The sequence below is a fragment of the Eretmochelys imbricata genome, chromosome 11 (assembly GCF_965152235.1).
Source record: "Eretmochelys imbricata isolate rEreImb1 chromosome 11, rEreImb1.hap1, whole genome shotgun sequence".
Lineage (NCBI taxonomy): Eukaryota > Metazoa > Chordata > Testudines > Cheloniidae > Eretmochelys > Eretmochelys imbricata.
In genome coordinates, this window is record NC_135582.1 from 60,964,372 (window position 1) to 60,976,547 (window position 12,176).

The following is a 12,176-nucleotide window of genomic DNA, read 5'->3' on the forward strand; positions in this document are numbered from 1 at the left end:
CTCCCTCTACGGGCCATCTAGCTTGAGTTTAAAGCACCATTTAACTCAAGCTACAGATTTTTGTGCGTGGAGGGGATTGGGTTAGTTGCAGAACTTGAGTGAAGACAAGTCCTAAGCTCCAGATCCTCAATTGGTATGGATTGGCATAGTTCTGACTTCACTGGAGCTACATCAGTCTACGCCAGCTGAGGGGCTGGCTCTGAACATAAAATAGATTAATGCATTTTTCTTTTTACAACAGAGTCATAGCACAGGCTGTGCTGTTTTTAAAAACATAAATTGCCTGTCTCCTGTTCTGAAAAAGTTTGCCTGCTAATGATTGTGAAATGGTTGAAAATCCTTGTTGCATTCGGAGATTTCTAATGTCAGCTGGCCAGAACGATCTCTGTGTAGATTCAAATTGGCATTTTTGGTTCTGTTCATAGAATTCCCAAAATGCTGCAGAATAAAACTAATAGGATTACAGACCATTTCACTGTTGCCATTCTCAAGCCTTTTGAGTTGTGAAATTGTCTGGTTGTTTATCAGTTGTAATGCTTCATGCGCTTGGGAAAACTGAGCTGATGTCATTCACAGGGAAATGGAGTAGGGAAGAAGGTGGTTCTCCATAGCAGCCAAGAGGCTTTGTAATGGGGAAAGAAGACAGATCTCTCTCCCTGTCCTGTCCTGTCCTGTCCTGTCCTTTTCTCTTGGGGTGGGTTGGTGTGGATCTTCAAGTACATAAGACTTACACTAGCCAAAGGATATGAAAAGCCCTAAGTAGGGTCCAGAGACAGCATTTCCCATCAGCTGGTCATAATGGAGGGGAAGTTGGGGAGAGGGCATTTTGCCAAAGTGTTTTTCTGCATAGGGACCCCACCTTGTTTTCATAGTAGTTGTCAAATATTGGTCAATTACTGCCATTGCTAGGGGCTGCTGGATGGGCAAAAAACTGTCTGGCCAGTGTTTTCTCCCTTTTGACCATGAGCTGGGAAACAAAGTCATTGGTGTGATTGAGCAGCAGCTGACATCCCTTTTCCTAGGAAGCAGGCTGGGAGAAAGAAGGGAGCTATGTAGACAGCCATTGTTGGGTATGTGGGCAAAGAGGAACCTGCTAAGATTGGGAGGAGGATGTATTATGTTGATTTTTGGGGATGGATGGTGACAGAGTGAAATATTGTATATATGTTGACATAGGTATTTTTCGTGAAGGCTAGCAAATTTAGTCCTCAGGCTACTGGGTGTTAGGAAAATTTTTCAGTCCCTGGGAATAATTATTCCTGGAGTAGAGAGACAAGGTTTGCATTCAGTGTTTCACAAAATATTTGCATTCAAGTAGATCATTGACCAAGTTGGTAGGGTTATAAGAATCTGAATCATTCGGCTAGTATCTCTATAACAAAGGCACATATCAAATTTTTAAGATTAACCTATGTGAAAAATACATAGAGTGAGCAGCGAAACTTCTTTAGATTCTACATATAGCTTGGTATTGGGGCATGGAGACTAGGCCATTTGTGAAACTCTGTAAGGGGGGGAAGAAATGAAACACAGAAGTACAATATTCTGTATTTTATCTTCTGTGGCAGCAGTCAATTATTTTAGTAGTATTTAATATTTATAGCACTGTAGTGCCCAGAGGCTCTGATCAGAATGAGGGACCTTTTGTGCTGGATGCTGTAGAAACAAATGTAGACAGTGTCCTGGTTCTCAGTTACCTTCTGATATTGATGCACAAACAAAGGGAAATAACTTGAAGTCATAGTAGAACCAAGGTACCTGCACTGAGAGCTATTTTTGTGGCTGTGCTGTGAGAATAGGCATTGTCTAATTAAAGGCTGTTATCTTTTGGCATATGTTCACATGAAAGATTAGAGTTCAGAATCTCAGATTCGTTTCTCTTGCAACAGTTGACATTTCTCATTTCTTAAACAATGCTTTTAACTGTATTCCTTGAACTAATTTAGGTTTTTGTGATGTCCTCTGCTGTTCCAGGAGAAAAGCATAACCCTGAGGGCTGAGTTCTTAGCAAGTTATTAATTCTAAATCTGTTCTAAAATGTCTGTCTGTGTTAATATTTTAAAACAGGAATCTGCTGGTTTGGTATCTTAAATATTTTTAGTGTCAAATTTTCATGTCCAGTTGTCTGAAAGTTCAACAAAGTGAGGACTGATTAAAAAGGGAGAGTGAAGAGTACTGGCAGTCCTCGACTTTACAACATTCAAGTTACGACGAATGGCACTTGCGACGTTTGTAAATTGACATCCTGTTTCGACTTTCCGATGTCAGTTTTGACTTTGACATCAGTTTTGACTTTGCGCCGCTCGATCAGATATTGTTCCTATGGAAAAGGTTTCGACTTAAGATGCGATTTTCAGGAACCAGATGTGTCCGACTGCCTGTATTCAAACTTGTAGGAATATTAAGGTTTTTTATAAAATGTACTACTACTAATTTAATCATTTTAAAGTGATTTTTCTAGTATGGTAATATTTTTGCTACCATTTTAGGAAAACAATTACAGTTCATCCATTGTGAAAACTCACTTCCATTTTAAAGCCCATTTTTAAAGCCCATTGAGGTCTGAATAATTGGAACCACTGAATATTCTATTTGGCAGATTATTTCAGGCATTTACTGCAAGATCTAAGTAAAGCACACAAAGTTGAGCAAGCAGTATTGGAATTCTGTAATGAGCATTTTGCATGTGTAAATGGATAAATGAACAATCATGAATTTAAAAATATTGCGGAAATTTTATGTTTTAAGTACCAGTGAGTGCTTTGAGATCTACTGATGAAAAGCACTTTAGAAGTAGGCACGGCAGAATTCGATTTTTATTTTGTTGCAATTTTGATGATTGATGTTGATTTTTATTTAAAAATTTCCCCTGATTTTTAACAATTTTAATTTTCACAGTTGCAGGAAATTAAGGGTGGGAGTTAGGGCAGTGGTGGCATCAGAACTGCAGGGAGTTTCCAGCAGGGGTTGCAGAGGGCTCCCTGCACTGCAACACCCTTCAGGCACAAAGTGCAGGGAAGGCTGCAGTCCTGGCTGGGCAGAGCAAATGCCCCTGGCCAGGACTGCCAGGAGGACAAACTCCTAGACACCGGGGAGACCATTCAGCAGCCGGGTGACCTCCCCTGCAACCATCCTCCTCCTCACAGCCCTGGTGGGGATCTCTGCCCTGCCCTGCCAGGACCATAGCTTCCCCTGCAACTTGGACTTGCAGTGATTCAGCTTCATCAGCCCTGTGGCCGTGCAGGGAGCCCTCTGCAGCTCTGCTGTCACAGCCCTGCTCAGTCGCTCCCATGACAGTGGGGCTTCAGAGGGCTTTCTGTGCTACTGCAGGGCTAGTGACGCCCAATCCCTGGAGGCGCAAGGTGCGTAGAGGGGAAGGGTGGTGGCTGCACTTGTGATGACTCTTGCTGATGGATATGTTCTTGTCCATTTCAGTGTATCAGCTGAAATTGACATTTGCTGACATATGTCAATTTAAACCGAATCCTGCCGAGCCCATGTATAAGAACTAAGCATTCGTAGTAGTACTAGTGTATTTTTAATGGTTTCTTGAGACAGGATAGTATATAGCAGCTTCAAAAATTTTCCTTTCATTGCAAAAACAGGAAACTCTGACTAGAACCGTTACTTAATCTTTTTTGGGTAATTAAGAATTTTAGGTGAAGAAAAATAGTAATTTTAATATAATGAGTTAGACTTGATTTTGTAGAATTGTAGAAATTCCTATCCTTTAGAGGGATGCAAATGCAATTCATATGGCAAATCTTCATGTCTGTCAGTTCCTTTAATAAATGGATTTTTTTCTGCTTTTAGTCAGCAGATAAACAGCGAGCCTTAGAAGAAACCAAAGCCTACACAACCCAGTCCTTAGCAAGTGTAGCTTATCTGATCAACACTTTGGCCAACAATGTTCTCCAAATGCTGGATATCCAGGCATCCCAGCTTCGGCGCATGGAATCTTCAATCAACCATATTTCACAAGTGAGACAGTTTTTACTTATATCATCCCGTATGTGTTACTGAAATCGTACAGGAGATAATACAACAAGGGTTTGGTTTATCTGATGTTATGCTTCATAGAGTGGATAAGAAAAGACAGTTGGCATTAAAACAGCAGGGCATCCTACTGCACCTGACTCACATGTTTGACTTAGATAATTATTATATTAATGTATTATTAATGTTTATCAGATTTTTTTGCCTTTATACATTTTGTTTAATTTTTTATCTTAAGAAATTTATATAGAATAGCATATTAGATGGATCATTGGACTGTCCCAGCGTGGCTGTCTGTCAGTGGTGTCTAGTCCATATTTCAGATGAAGGCAAACAATCCCGTAAGGCATCTGGCAAAATGGATAATGCTATGCCTTGAGACACATCTCTCCAGCCCCTATTTGGTAATTAATTTACAGATACCCTGAAGCATGAGGTTTGATAGTCCCTGTAATTTATATTTAGCTAATGTAAATACAGATGCTGTTTTTTCTGTTCTATGTTGAATCTTGTTGTTTGTAACAGTAGTTTCTACCTGTTAATGAGTAAAGTAGCATTTCCTGTTGTCCATTTTAAACTTACTGTGTTTTAATTTAGTTTTCTCTTGACATTTATTATGGCACATGGTAAATTCAAATAATTATACAATTAAGCTATAAAGTAAAATGTAAAACCAGGTATTTGAAAATAATCGATTTACTTATTTACAAAATGAAGTACAGGAGTTGATGCTGAAAAGCATTCAGAGTAGAGTATTTTCCTGTGAAATGTGCACAGCTCTAGGTTCCTGTTAGTATCCTCTCTGTCAGGTTTCCCTTTTCCTCCTGCAAGTCTACAAGTGCTTGGCATTTTAGTGTTGTTTACAAAGGCAATTCAGGTCAACACTTAGTGTTGCGGATGATAGAAAGATCATATAACTTTCTGTGGGGGAGAGGAATCTTGAGATCTGCCTGCTTTTCCAGAAGTGTTGCCAAAGTAAGATGTTGCTTGGTCAAGACATCAGTTATATATTTATTTACATATAATTCAAATGACATGAAATAAAGTGTTTCTTCTGGTTTTGAAACATGTGAAAGTAAAGTTGGACTCATACGTGACATAGACCTTGTGGTTAAGCAGGACTTGAGAAAGCCACTAGATTGTAAAGCTTTCCCAGGTTGAGTATCATCAACTTCTTGAGGCTCTCAACTTTTATTTTAAAAAATCCTGTGTTTAGCCCTTGTGCTTATGAAGATTATCTCACAAACATGCATCACTTTCCCCCTCTGTCCAACAAAGTCTTAAATCTGCAAGTAGCTTGTCACTGCTTGTAGCTTTGTTGGCAGCAGAATAAAACCTGCTGCTATTCAGAACCAGTGGGCTATAGTGAAACTGACAAAAATGCTTCTTCTGCCTTCCAGCCACCAGAATGGGTTGAGTCCATGCTACAGATTTATCAGAGACCTACTGGCTTTTGACTAATAGAAAAGGATGTGAAACCATTTGAGCAGGATATTGGGACAACACCCTGGCAGGATTTCCAGCATCCTTGCTTTCCCAGTAGCTGGGGGAGCAGTGGTTGGCTTCTCACCTAAGCATTTCTGCTGGACAATGGTGGGCACTATATTTTGTATCAATTATTGACCAATAGTCATAGTTCTCAGGCTGTTAGGACTTTGATAAATTTCCTGTCTTGGATGAGATGGGATTGTGTGAAGGAGAGATTGATTCAAGTTAAAATAGGTTAGTGTGGTATTCAGAGAGATTATTTGACAGGAGGAAGAGTGGGAGAAGAAAGGAAACAAAGTAGAGATAGGGAGATAGATAGGAGAGAAGAGGGGATGGATGGCGAGAAGTTAAAATGGAAGCGGACACTGAAGACAGAACAAGAAAAAATGAGCCATTGTCTAATATAGGAAAGAAAAGAGAGGAGTGAAACCAGGGAGGGAAAGAAAGTAACAAAGGTGAGACATAGTAGGTTCCACTTTCTTAAATGTACTAAACAGAAAGTAGTTAGATAAGTTGTCATTAAATAGTATGGAGAGAACAGTGCTTTAAATTGCAAGGGGTATGGCAGCCAGGTATTTTTCACTCCAGGTAGCAGGTTTAGTCTTCCGTCTAGTAGGTGACAAATCTTGCAAGTCCTGTGGTTAAGAGTGAAGCTAAAAGCTGGAAAGTCTGGGTTCCATTTCTTCTATCACAGGCTTCCTGTGATCTTGGCCCAGTCACTTAATTTGTGATAGTTTCCAAATTTGTAAAAATGAATATATTCGTTAATATTTGTGAAGAGCTTTAAGATCCTTATACAGCAGGCATTATAGAAGTGGAAAGTATTATTTTGTCCAGGCAGATCAGTTTTGTATGCTGCATATGTGAAAAGCTTGTTATATTTTTGTTCTGTCATTTATGTAAAGCAGCTTTTTTTAGGAATGCCATCACATTTCCAATTGTCTTTTCTTTCTAAGAATACATGACATTTATACTAATTGAAATGTGAGTTTATTTTGTCGCCACTAGTATAAATGCAAAATGCTTCATTATTACAAAGAAGTGCAAAATTACCAGTGCCAAAAGGCTAACGGAAATATATCTGCCAACATTTTCAGTGCTGCATTTGTATAACAACACGTAGCTAAAAATATTTTTTTCTGCATTTTTGGTGTCTTTTTGAATATGTGCTCCTTTTGTTGAGACTGTAGCATTTCATGTGAAGGACATTTTCAGTGCTTTCATGAGAAACAGTTATACCATAGGAGTTTAACTGGGGTTGTTGGCAGCTGTGGTGTGCTGCTGTCAGTCTGAAAGAATATCAGTAGTTCCGTCTCTTGAAACGAAAAGAACAGCCTCCCTGCCTCCAACTATTAACGACACAATCATTTTTCATTTGTCTTGTGTAATTATTTACAATGCAGGAGTGTTTTAAATTCATTTATACAAAGTTCTCTGGAAAGGCACACTTAATACACCTCTACCCCGATACAACGCGACCCGATATAACACGAATTCGGATATAACGTGGTAAAGCAGCGCTCCGCGGGAGCGGGGCTGCGCTCTCTGGTGGATCAAAGCAAGTTCAGTATAATGCGGTTTCACTTATAATGCGGTAAGATTTTTTGGCTCCCCAAGACAGCGTTCTATCAGGGTAGAGGTGTATATGCAATGTTAGAATTTCAGCGTTCGAAGATCAATTAATCCCATCGTATGAAAGGTACAGTATTGTCTTTCAAATATAGTTCAACTTCAATATATATGCAGAAGACTTCTACAGTGTTTATTGCTTTTCATGTCCAGTGTAAAGATGCCAGTCGTACTATTTCTAGTGCTAGGTGGAATACGTCATGTGTACAAGAAAGTCAAAGGATTTTAATTGAGGCTGAGCTACTTCATCCGCTCTGCTTCAGAATGGGCACAGGTCTACCTCTTCCTTCAATTCATACATGGCTGTACTTCAGAGTAGTATGTTGATCACTTCAGACTGATCCTTAAGCCCGGAAAACAGTCTGTAGTACAAAATCTGAGATAAGGATGAGCTAATCTGTCTTTAATTCTAACCAAGGAAGAACTGAATCTCGGATGTCCTGTCATCCAGAATCTATTAGACAAGTGCTCTCCAAATAAATATTTTGAAGAATAAGGCCACCTGGCATTTTTAGTAGGAACACTTTTCAAAATGGCTTGTTTGTTAAAGTGCAGTTCTCTTCTGAAAAGACACTTAATTTTAAAAAGCTGGTATTCTGGAGATACATGCTCATTGTGTTCAACTGATTTAAATGCCAAATTTGATCAATTAACTTACTTTTTTCTAAATGCCAACCTTGCAGACTTAATCTGAGCACTGAGATTAAAGCTGATGAAGTAATTTGGGTATTTCAGGTTATAGGTCCAGTAGTGGGGTGGTTACCTGCTCCGGCCCTGACAGGGCTGAGGCTGTGGGGAAAAGCCCAGGCTGATTAAGGGAGCAGCCGCAGCTGTGGCCAGCTCAATCAGGCCCAGCTGGCCCCTATAAGAGGCTGTGAGCCTGGAGCCCAGTCAGTTTCCCTCTGCCTATAGAGGAAGAAGGGCCTGGCTGCAAGGTGCTGAGCAGGAAATCTAGATTGGAGCAGGGCTGGGGAAGGGCCAGAGGAGTTGGGAGCTCTGGCCTGGAAAGCCTCAGGCTGCTGCAGGTCTGACTACTGACCAAATAGGTGCAGGGTTGCAGAGGGGCAGCCTATGGGTAGGCGGAGGCAGCGGGTCCAAAACCCCCTTGCCTGTGATGAGTGGCATATACATACCCCCGATACAAGGGGCTAAGTGGGGACTGGCAGTAGCCCAGGCTGAGGCTAGGTGGGGTTAGAGGGTGGGGGTTCCCCTGGGTGGGGAGACCCAGAATCTGAGTGTGTGGGAGTACTGCCAGGGGGGCAGCACCCCAGAAAAAGGGACACTGGGTCCAGGGAGGGACTCGGGCTGGTGGTAAGGCGGATCACCGGCCTGCAGAGGGCGCTCCGGTGGCTGGACAAGCTAATTCCTGACGACTACCAGCAGAAAGGCGCCGCCGGGTGAGTCCGAACCCTTTACGGTCCCTAATCAGGAAAGTATCCCTTTCTCATAATTAGGTCACGCTTTTTACTTTGTATAGTGTTTACTAGTAGGCAGAAAGCTTAAACCCTAAATACATGTGTTATATAAACATCAATTTATAATGATAAATATATCTAAATACTACATTTATTTTAGTTGTTCAAGTTCACAAACAGAATACTGATGGCTTCTGAATTCTTGAAACTAATATTGGAACCTGAAAACTTGCCAAAGTGGTTTAAGGGGTGATTTTGTAAAGTTTTGTAATAAATAATTCTTTGAATACAAGGCTAGTTTTTAAATTTCCATCTGTCAACTGTAATGTCATAAATCAAGATACTCCTGTTGTGTTGTCATAAAGAGCTCAAGAAGTAGCAGTAGTTGGGAAGGGCACAGCACTAACCGAGGACCTCACACAAGGTAAATGTTCCTTTCATTGTTTTCTACTGGGAGAGCCGCAGATTAACCCAGGTGGCTGGGATAGAGTGAAAATACTGCTTCATCCTTGATCTCTGCCCTTGTCCTTCTCTTTTATATCCCTCTGCCTCCAACACCACACACAGTGTGTGGCTTGTGATGTGTACAGAGCTGCAGGGCCCCCACAGCAGCCCACAGTCTTCAGCTTCTATCCACTGCTCCCATGGCACCTAGCTAAGCTTCAAGAGCATGTGTGAGGCAGCCCAATGTAGCCACCATTGGAACCCCCACCCCATGTGGCATTCTGTCAGGAAAAGTTTGGAACCACTGTCAGTTAGTTGTCTCTTATCACAAGCCATGGGAACAAACAGCCAGCTCCAAAAGTGCCAGCACAGTTGTATAACTTTCCAGAACTGGAACCATGTATTACCAGTGTATAGAATGGGATGCATTTCAGCATCTTAACAGTGCCATCACAACTGCTGTTACTGATACTAGTTGAAATATAAATCTTGAGTCTAGGCAACTGTCTCCTAAAAAAATCATTTTGTCAAGTTTGTGAACTTGCCAAACTTAAACAGGGGTTCCTATGTTAAAGCAACAAGCCAGTTTTAAAGGGACAACAGTTTGGAGTTAGAACTGGTGTGGACCAGGGGAATCCGACTGTTTTAATTAAAACAAAGCAGCGTGAAGGTCCGCGGTGGGTGTTGACGCAACGTGATTTCTGCCCAGTGCTCTGAATGTTTAACTCCTGGTGAACAGGTATTTTTAAAATATTTAAGATCCATTCCTTTCCAAAAACATTTGTCAGTATTGTTGTCTCCAATCAAGTTTTTAAAAGTGAATTTTAGAAGTCTTCTAGACGCATACTCTGAGTTACAAGTCCAAGTTAGAATTGGTTGGAATCTTAGTTTTTTCAGAAATCCCAGTTTGGAAGCATTCAGGACTCCTTTTGCAATCTCACTTCTGAAACTTGTCAACAAATAGTAAATCTTTTAGAAGGCCAATTTAATATTTTGAAAGACTCCTCTTATAGGATTTGAAGATATTTCTAATGTAAGAGGTGGCTCTGTATGTTGGTGACTGCTCAAAAATTATCTAATGCATTCATTATTCGTGTAACCCCTTTCCAGAACTGACTGGTACAATATTTTGCCAAATTACATATTGAATATTGGCCTCAGATGTGTTCTTTAGCAAATGATGATTTCTGAAGGTACTCTAATTTTCTTGGAGTCACCTTGAATTGCTTATCAAAAGATTAATAGTAACTGTTCCTAAATTCTGTCCAGATATTTAATATCTGACAATTGAAAGCAGTGGCCCAAAGTTAATAGAACTTTGGAGAAGTTCACAGAACAGTGTTGACAGTAGCCTGAAATTGCTGATTAGGAACAAATTCTAAGTTGTCGTAGGAAAAGTTATGATTTGCTGAATATGATTATCCTATTTGTATGCATGTATTTTTGTATCTGAAGTTACGATTATTGACTACGTATCTGTATTTCAAATGTAGTTTCAAATGATGCCCATTAGGCAAGATGCTTTCAGTCTAGATATGGGTGGGGAAGGACCTATCCAGGGCAATGAGTCATCAAGGAAAACAATAGGTCTAGGAGAAGCTTATCCATCACCTGGTGAGCTTTCCTGAGAATGCTCCAGACAGCCTGTAAGTAATGGCTGCTATGACTCCACAAGATCATGTGACCAGGCCACATGACTCTGGATTCTATTTTGGGATATCATTGTTTTTCCAGCAACTGAGTTTTGGAACAAAGGGTTCCCGTTATATGCTAAAGCTGTAGAAAGAAGGGAGTGACATCCTCAGGTGTTTCCAGGAGTTCTCTTGTGTGGGGAGTGAAGAACAACTGATGAACAAAGGCTGAACTCAGGGAAGTGCTGGACCCAGGCTAAAGCGATTTCTAGCCTGAGTATAGAAACCTGAGAAACCCAAGCTGCAAAGGAAATGCAGCTCATGCCTTGGGGAATCTACCAGACTGCTGGTATCATCAGTCAGGGTGAGAAACTGCTAATTCATAGTTAATCTAACTTGTGTGTTAAACTTCGTGTGCATTTTTGTTTATTTGCTAGGTAATATGCTTTGATGTGTTTGCTATCCTTATAATCACTTAAAATCTATCTTTTGTAGTTAATACACTTGTTTTTGTTTTAATCTAAACCAGTGAGTTGGAGTGAAGTGCATGGAAAATTGTAGCTCAAGGGGCAAAGGCTGTTGCATATTCTGCTCCACATGGGGGAGGGGGGGAAGAGGGAGGAAGGAAGGAAAGAAGGAACTCTATCAGTTTACACTGTACAGTTCCTTGTGCAGTTCATGACAGTATAATTTTGGGTTTATGCTCCAGAGGTGGTGCATGCCTGGGAAGCTGGGAGTTACCTTGCCTGTAGCCTTTCCATTGTTGGTTCATGCAGTGGCTGGTCAGAGAGCCTGCATGTAACTGCAGCTCGGTGTGTCCCTACCTGTGTGAATGCTGGTGGAAGTGTAAGACTGGGAGCGGGTCTGCAGCTTGTCACAGCAGCACAGTGTGAGAGGGAGCCCAGGCTGGTGAGTCAGAGGGCTCAGTGGTACCTCAGTTCCAGGTGGCACCCCAGGGGGAACCTGTTACACCCATGCATTTTAAAATGAAGATGATAGAATCTTTTTTACTCCAGTGGTTTTCTGAGGAAAATCTTTTCATGATAAGATCAGCTTGATGGAACTTATAAACTATTGAATAAACATACCGTCAGTGCTCTCTTCCTTGTTACTTCAGGGAGTATGACAGTGGTAATGGTAGTCACCTGTGTATTGAGGATCATAGTATGTCTGTTTCCTTAGTTGCAGATTATTCTGAGTTGTCAGTTTCTCATATAATCAACTGCCTCAGTGTTCTTGCAAGGTAGTTGTTTTATGAGACTGTTAAGATATTACATCTGCAACAGTCTTCCAACCAAGCAAATGAGTTTCTTGAAAAGCCTCTCTGCAAAATCTTTTTAGGTAGAATTCTTTGTATATTTACCATAAGTGAGTGCCACGGTCAGATGCTCAGTTGTTCTGTACTTACATTTAAGAGATAAAGATACAGGCTTGGGTTGCCATGCAAGCCCTTTCCCACTGGATCTTTTTCTGTTTTAATAAGTTTTTAAGCATTTCATTATTTGATAACTATAGCAGTGTCTCAGCTAATACAGTATTCCTCAAGGAAGACCGATGTAGTTATACTTTTAAT

The 12,176-nt window shown here is 40.7% G+C and overlaps 1 protein-coding gene across 2 annotated transcripts in view; it reads left to right on the forward strand.

The window, feature by feature from the left end:
* Positions 1–12,176, forward strand: part of ABI2 (abl interactor 2) — a 101,305-nt gene that overhangs the window by 38,982 nt on the left and 50,147 nt on the right. For both annotated transcript variants that reach the window (XM_077829980.1, XM_077829981.1), the window contains exon 2: positions 3,814–3,981. In XM_077829980.1, the coding sequence (XP_077686106.1) occupies positions 3,814–3,981 (168 nt within the window). The remainder of the gene's footprint in view (positions 1–3,813; positions 3,982–12,176) is intronic.